Genomic DNA, 8,410 nt, shown 5'->3' with positions numbered 1-8,410 from the left:
GAGATTTATAGTAAGAATATTCCACTACCAATACGATATATTTTTTTTATGTAACAGGAGGCAGATGAGCAGGAGGCTCACCTGATGTTAAGTGACACCGCCGCCCATGGACACTTGCACTACCAGAAGGCTCGCAAGCGCGCTGCCGGCCTTTTAAGAATCGGTACGCTCTGTTCTTGAAGGACCCTAAATTGAATTGGTTCGGAAATACTTCAGTGGGCAGCTGAATAAGATATTTTATCGACTAATTTGTCCTTGACATCCGATGCTTGCATCTATTTTATTAGTATTTTCTCTTTATAAGTTCGTAGATAATTAGTAAAATTGCCTCCAAGACTTGCCTTTTTCTCGCGATATTTCATCACCGCATGTAAAAGACAGCTAAAGCAGCATCTCAAAGACAAGCTGTCTCTGTAACTTTCAATAGCGTAAGAAATATGTTTTTATGAAATTTGTAGCTGTTAATGCCATCTTGCATGGTACTTATTGTTCAACATTGGAGAACCTAATCGCAATCAGATTTTAAAAATCATACCTTTTCAGCAGTGCAAGATCAATTAGGCTAGTGTACCTACTACTATACGGATGCCGTGATTAGGGGCAAAAAAATTTACGATTAGCTGTTAATACCGTCCATTTTTTGGTTTGTAGATTTGAATTTTTTATATATACACACACAGGCTATATCAGGACACAAATTATTGATGTAACCAATATAATATTTTCATGTTTTTATATTAGTTTAGCTCAGAATCGGCGCACTGTTACACATGGGCTTATACCTAGTAAGAGACGAGTTTAAGCTAATTTATTTATGCATTAATTTGCATTGGTGCTGTATATATTACAGGTTTGGAATTGTAATGGTAATTTCGGAAAAACCTATTACATTAAAAATACCCTATAGTTCGTTTAGGAACCGTATAAAATATATTGTAAAGAGCGATTGACCACGAATAAAAATCTTTTTCTTAAAATATTTACAATATAATATTTACAAAGCATTTCTAAAGACTAGCTGGTTTAATGTTTTACAACTTGTCGAACAAAACATTACGCTAATATTGAGAAATAAAGGATTCATTCTATTACGAACAAATGTTATTTTCGCTTGAATTAAAATAAAAACGATACTTTCTTTTTTAACCCGTTTTGGGATTGAAACTCGTTTAGATTAAGAATTTAATTTTTTATGAGTCTAAGTATTTAAAAATCCATATTTATATTCAGTTTTTTTAATGTTTTAAACTCATCAGTTTTCTGATTCGTATTTTTAAACGAACTAAAAGTATTCATATTAAAATCGCAAGTAAATTCTGCCTAAATCTCCTCAATTAGTTTAGTCTCGAACGTTCTGTACACAATCGCCTAATTAACAGAAAATTTCAAGTCTTTCAACAGTAATTAGATCTATTACGATAACTAGATTTTAGCTACTTATTGCTTATTTTCTTTTCTAAATTAAATTACAGCTATAAAATTTATATTACTAATAATACAAATCTCAATTTGGCAATCGCCCTTACTAACTTTTATTACGTATTTACAGACACTAAAATAAACTCGCATACTTACATCTAACAACTTATCTACCACAAAATAAATTATCTTTAAACAAAGGAACTTGTATTTCACTAAAATTTACACTAAGTACAGTAATATTCGTTGATTCACTAGGCCCGTCAAACGGTAGTCACTTCAAAATTGGGTGACACTCAAAGGGATGCTAGATCCGATTGTCTTCTTGAGGAGATTGGCACTCTTAGTTGTTGAGTCGAACTACGCCTGTCAAGCCTCTCTAACGCATCAGAGTCCATCGAATTACGACGACAGTAACTACAGAACGCACAAGCTAAGGTATTCTTGAATGCATTTCGGAAATCCCTATTGAAATAAGCGTAGATTATGGGATTCAACGCGGAGTTGAAGTAACCAGTCCAAAACATGATTACAGTCAAAACTTCTGGATATTCACAAGTATCACATAACGAGGTGGACAAGTAAAATAGGAAGAAAGGCAGCCAGCATAGAATAAAAGCTCCCATGATGATGCCCAAGGTCCTGGCTGCTTTATGCTCCCTTTTCATTTTAAGGATATTTCTATCTTTGGTTGGAGTGGTGGCATTGATGTGAAGTGCACCATTCTTATCACCAACTTCTCTTGAATGTCGATGCATTAGCATGGCATTGCCTGCCCGTGCATGTAAAGCTTTTTCTTGGCGGTTTGCTTCTTTGAATATCGCCAAGTAGGTGAATATCATGATAGTACAAGGAATCCAGAAAGAAATGGAGCTTGATATGACTGCATATGGCTTGTTAACTTTAAACTCGCATTGGTTTTGCTCTCTTGTTCTGATGTATTCACTGGTGGTGTACCAACCCATGAAGATAGGAGCATATGATATTGTTATAGGACTCAGCCATGTTGCAGCTAACATAACGAACGCCATCTGAAAAATGTTTACGTGTTATAAAGTTGTTTATTATTAAAACTTGTATGGGTTTTGGCAATATGAAATAAGATATTTATTATATTCATATTTCTTCAATTAATTTATAATTTCATAGCCATAAGTTATTAGTTTTCTACCTAACACATGTCGTCGATATTTTGTGTATGGGACATGCAGGTTTCCTCACGATGTTATCCTTCACCGTACGGGCGAGGGTTAGATGAGAGCTAGACTATTTATGAACGACCGGGGATCGAACCTTCGACCTTGAGTCATGAGAGACGCTGAAACCACGACGATAACACTGCTGACGCTTATTATAAAGTACATGAATAAAATTTCTATGTTTAAAAATTTAATACAAATCAGTACTCCAGCATTAATATACTAGTATTATTATTAAGAATAATTATAAGTACATAGCAACCACTCATTCATTATCCTACTCTCTTTGTAAAGAAAACTTAAGATTGTTTTTATGTAATACTTTTTAAGAAGGTTCTATTTGAAGGGTTTACACAGTTTATAGAAGCCACTGAAGTACAAGATAATAAGTGTTAAACTTTGTCCGTTTTGCGGCTTAAATGTATTAATTATCATGACTTAAAAGCTTAATACTGTTTTCTTTACCCGACTTAGATTTCTTTGACAGTGTTTACAGTACGATGAAAATTAACTTTGGAATTAAATTTATGTAAATATTAAAGCAAGCTACTGAGATAATATTATGGTTATAACGAGTGGTAAGAAGCTTTTGAAAAGATATAAGCTTTGATACATAAGCTATCCTTTTTTAACATTTTGTGTCAAATGTCTAAGACTCTCACTTTAGATGGATATATCACAGGTTTCTAGCTATGATATGAAATAAAACAGGAAAAAAGAAGCTTGCCATGTACTTGTTGTTTTTATATAATACTAGCAGACTCGGCCAAGCGTTGCTGTGGCTAAGGTTTTTGTTATATTACATAATAGTAAACTATTCAAGGGAAACGGTAGGATAACTTATATGAAATGTTGGTACTTTTAACACAGCGCCATCTGTTGGAGTTGTGTCAAATTATAAACAAATAATTTGCAATAAAATAAAATTGCGATTATAATTAAAGATCTAAGTTATGTTATGCTCACGGTGTGCCAATTTAATTTTAAATCGGTTAAGTAGTTTAGGAGTCCATCGCGGACAAACATCGTGACAGGAGATTTATATATATTAAGATTATTATAAAATATAAATTTCTTAAATGTTTAGATATATTCAAGGTGTGAAGGATATTTTAAAGTCTTTTAATTATCTACCCATCGTTATTAAGAAAATGAAAAAGAAAATATTAAGAAAACCAACCTTTTTAGTCATCTTGATGGGATACTTCAAAGGTTTCACGATTGCGTAATATCTATCCACCGATATGCAGCACAGATGCAATATAGACGTAGACGTGAAGTAGACGTCTGATGAATTCCACAGGTCGCAAATTACAGTGCCGAAGATCCATTCGTTGTAGAATTGCACGCTGAAGTTGAATGGCATCACGACCATTGCTACCAGAATATCAGCGAATGCAAGGGATACCACGAAATAGTTGGTGATTACGCGCAGTTTTCTATAAATAAAGTGATTAGTTTTAGTTCTACGACAAAAAAAATGACTTCGTATCTAAGTGGTTTTGTATGCGGAGAAGTTGGATTTGATAGCATGCTTGTTTCTGGCCAGACGTAAAAAATGTCTATACAAAGCTCTTTAACCAACCCCATTACGAGACTTGAAACTGATGCATGTAGTGATACTAATGGCACATAACTATAACTAATTAATCACGTAGTTCTTGATAATAATAGCTAAAAGAGTAAATAATATTTTTTTACATATATGTAGCTCTAGGTACTACACTTTTAGTTTATGCCCACGCTTAGGGTAAGAAACCGTTTGAGTTCTCCAATAGTATCAAAGCATCTGTTTCCTATAGATGTGATCAAATAATTCCTCTTGCATATACTCGTATTATTACATTATAAGGACTAATAATAGCAACCACTCATTCATTATTCTGCTCTGTTTGTAAAGAAAACTTAGGTTTGTTTAAATGTAATACTTTTTAAGAAGGTTCTATTAACTAATACCTGTGTCTCATAACACTGACGATGACCAGCATGTTGCCAAGCACAGCCATGATGACAATCAGCAGTAGTATGGCGGTCCGAATCTTGAATGCCACCGAGTCCGTCCATTCTTCATCTTTGCCGCCTGTCGCGTTGTTTGTTGCGTTCACTGTCACGTTTACTTGATCCATAAGGCCTAGCCTAGAATGGAAATATTTTAATATAAATATTTAACTCCCTCCACCACTAGTAAACTGGTGCCCAAGGTGCAGCAAATGGAAAAGAGGGAGACCACTTAGAAGGTGGATAGAACACAGAAAGAAATAGCAGATGGTACAAGGCAGATAGTGGCACAGTGTAGAGAGAAATGGAGGGATTTGGAGGAGGTCTTTGCCGAAAAAGGGCACTCAAATACACAAGGAGAAGTCTAAATTGGAAATAGGTTTAAATGTAAATGACAAATGTGTCTGAATAAAGGCTATTATTATTATTTAACTCCCAGATAAACTGTTCTAGTTGCCTTTCTTACTTGTTCTGTTTTGCTTCGGAAACAAAAGGTAATCACTAATACGGTATTGTACTATAGTGACTTTATTTTTTGGTTAAAATCTACCTACATAACAAGCAAGGCTGAATTTATAAGAAATAATAAACTTTGAAAACAAATTATTGTACTGACTTGTACTGTGTCAACAAACCGGATTAACATTTGCGAAATATTTACTGGAAACTATTGCTTTTAGAACATTAATATATTGAAAGTATTCAATTTCGCCAACATGTAAATGCATAAGCTTATTTGTACATCACTATAATTATTTGATAATTAACTCGTAACATATTAAATAAGTTAAACGCTGTAGGCATATTCAAACGAACGCGTTACACATATAATCTGAAAATTAGCGTGGTAAACTGTGTCTATGCATGCATATTGTTCTAAATTTAAATTTGAATAAAACCAATGAAATTGCGATTTTTTACATTTACTCATATACTCTGTAGCATCCTTTATTTTTGCCTTTTTCATGTTTTTGAAAATATTTGGGCTTTGATTGTTGCAGTGCAACCACGCCTTGGTTAAGACTTAAGTTTGATTCTTTTATTTTATATAAGTAAGAAAAAAAAATATTAGTTCTAAAACAGGTTCTAAAACAGATTCTAAACGAATACGTCAATCTCAACTGACACATATTAACTTTTAAGATTTTTAAAAAGTAATGTAGTGTATTTTTCTAAATGTAAGATTGAATAACTAGTCTTGTTATTCATAATTATTACTTGTCTACGGCATCTCTTACATAATTTATAAGTGTGTCATAATGAATAAAACCAACGAATAAACAAAGGTAGACAATAAGAACATGAACAGAAGTACATACATGTCTGAAAGGATAATAAATGTATTTATGTAAATAAATTAATAAATAAATAAAGAGAATATGTTCTATTATGTCTATGACTATCTTTAATTTTTCATCCCCACTATAGTCATACCTCCTTCCATTCCCGGAAAAGTTGCACGGAATAAAGCCTTTTTATTATAATTTTTTTTATTATTATCATACACACTATATAATACGAAACTTGACAATTGAATTTTGTTCGTCTATCAGCAAAAAAGTGAATTAAACCGACCCTAGCAGGATAGGGATGTTCAAAGCGTCGCTTAAATGTAATTATAGTACCTTTATCTTTCCCACTTCACTTTCACGGTGACCTCAACACCACAGATTTTGTCTATTGGCACCATTGTTGCTCTCTCATTCGGTCATCCTTTTCTTTTTCACTCTTTCGGTTTTTGTTTCAACAAGTGTAGTACACATTGTTTTCTATGTCCTCTTCATTCTTACACTTCGCTTACGTTATCTGAAACAATTGATTGTAAGGATTACCAAGTACAACAAAGTTTTTCGTTAATACATTATATGTGACAGTTTGACAGAATAAAGTATATACTCATTACTCATAAACGTAAAGAAAAATAAACGTTAGTAAATATAAAAGGATATATTTTAGTCCTAACCAAATAAACGCATTTTAAAAATGGAACGTTTACTCCGAGAAGGGCCCATTTTGCATTTTAAGCCATGGATTAATTTTTTATTCGGTTAGCGAAAATTTTATTTCGTATTTTTAAGTAAATTACCTCATAAGCGCGGTTTATTTAGGTTTAGGCTAAAATTGCATTTACATAATGTGGTCCTTACACCGTGTTTTCAATACAAAAATATTTTCTCCGGTATGAAACATATTGCAGGAAATTTAAATAGATTTCTGTAAAGACTGAAGCCTGTGATGAATAACGCATATTATTACATAGTTATTATGGCTGATTTACGGATTTATGGTTAAATCTTTATATATACGTATTTCTTAATTTAGTTTTTTTTTTAATAATATGTATTGACACTGTTGGAAGTTTCCATATTTACTTTAGTAAGGCAACGGTTTCGGTTGCTGTGCTTATATATAATAAATTATAGTAATAAGACGTACTCTGGAGTGGGAAGTGGAATAGGGCAGGGAGCGCAGGAAGATTCTACTTTCGGAGGTAAGATACAATGTAGGTTGCACAGCGTAATGAGTAAGAAATATACTGTTAAAAAAAGGGTATATAAAATATATATAGAGTTTTAGTAAAATTTTAGTACCTAGTCAATGTTGGGTGTGGGAAAGTATAATAAATGCCGATGAAATAAGAGCGTTTAGAAGTAACTTTGCGAGATAAGAACAATAGTGAGGTATCACATACGAGGTGTATTAAAGAGGAAGTAGTGAGAAGGGTACTTAGGTGGTATAGAAGATGTAGTGTAGTAAATGTAGAATGAGAAGCGGCTAACGAGTATGATATACGAGTATAAGGCAATCGTGGACGTGGACGGAACAAAACAGACGGAACCTGGAACAAATTCCAGAAGTACCCGTAACCGACGATACATAGTCAAATGAAAGTGAATTAAGAGAGAGAGAGATATATAATTTTATATGCATTGTGATTTTTATTCCAACGATTTTCTGCTGCACCATAGACTAAGCAATAATAACAATAAAAACGAATGTCTGTGTACGCTTAGACATTTTATCTCGTTTTAAAACAAACCGGGACGTTGCGGACAGGAAAATCCTATTTAAACTTATACAACTGTCCTCCGGTGTTTACAGATACAAAGATTATATACTAGATGATCCACGTGGCTTAGTTAGCGCTGGGAAACAAGGAATTACTGAGAGGGACACGTGATAAATCTTATTATTATGAACTATCCGGCTTTGTACATTGTTGTGAAAATGACAAATGTTTTGAAGTTACCTTAGTCATTTAACTGTACCAACACACAATATTGATAGCATTAAACTTTATTTTTAACTATTATTTTTAAAATTACGTACACAAGTTTATGCGTTGTTCTTCATAGTAAGCATACCAGGCTAGGGCCTCCTATATATATAGGAGAATACCGATATAGGCGCAGCAGTTTTACTTGGAATGCAAATGATGAGTATAATAAAACAAACTAATCTCGATAGTATGTTTAGTTAAATTTTGCATTTATTGTTACAAACAGATCGAAAATATTACAATGTGGGATTTTGACAACAAAATGAACGTTTTATTAAAATTAATCCTGAACATTTCCTTTCAAAAATAATGTTATTGATGCCTTTGCATTTGTCGTTGTTTCTTCGTAATTGCAAATGATAATATTAAATAGGTCAGTGACAATGTAATAAGAGAACGTGATGTCATTTGTTTTATTATAACGACGATTGCATAATATTTCGTTACTTCTACGAGTATAAAAAGGTTGTGGCGCATCCAGCATCGCTAATTCTCACCCAGTACCCAGTACCCA

The 8,410-nt window shown here is 33.0% G+C and overlaps 1 protein-coding gene across 2 annotated transcripts in view; it reads right to left on the bottom strand.

The window, feature by feature from the left end:
* Window positions 1-1,154: 1,154 nt before the first annotated feature.
* LOC110994151 (octopamine receptor beta-2R) overlaps window positions 1,155-8,410 on the bottom strand; it is a 97,887-nt gene continuing 90,631 nt past the window's right edge. For both annotated transcript variants that reach the window (XM_022260661.2, XM_022260662.2), the window contains 4 exons: window positions 6,242-6,422; window positions 4,575-4,754; window positions 3,799-4,057; window positions 1,155-2,450 (listed from right to left, as the gene is read on the bottom strand). In XM_022260661.2, the coding sequence (XP_022116353.1) occupies window positions 1,716-2,450; window positions 3,799-4,057; window positions 4,575-4,744 (1,164 nt within the window). In that variant the 5' untranslated portion in view covers window positions 4,745-4,754; window positions 6,242-6,422 and the 3' untranslated portion in view covers window positions 1,155-1,715. The remainder of the gene's footprint in view (window positions 2,451-3,798; window positions 4,058-4,574; window positions 4,755-6,241; window positions 6,423-8,410) is intronic.

Source organism: Pieris rapae, chromosome 11, assembly GCF_905147795.1.
Source record: "Pieris rapae chromosome 11, ilPieRapa1.1, whole genome shotgun sequence".
NCBI lineage: Eukaryota > Metazoa > Arthropoda > Insecta > Lepidoptera > Pieridae > Pieris > Pieris rapae.
The sequence above is the reverse complement of the archived record's forward strand: the minus strand, read 5'-3'. Positions and strand labels throughout refer to the sequence as shown.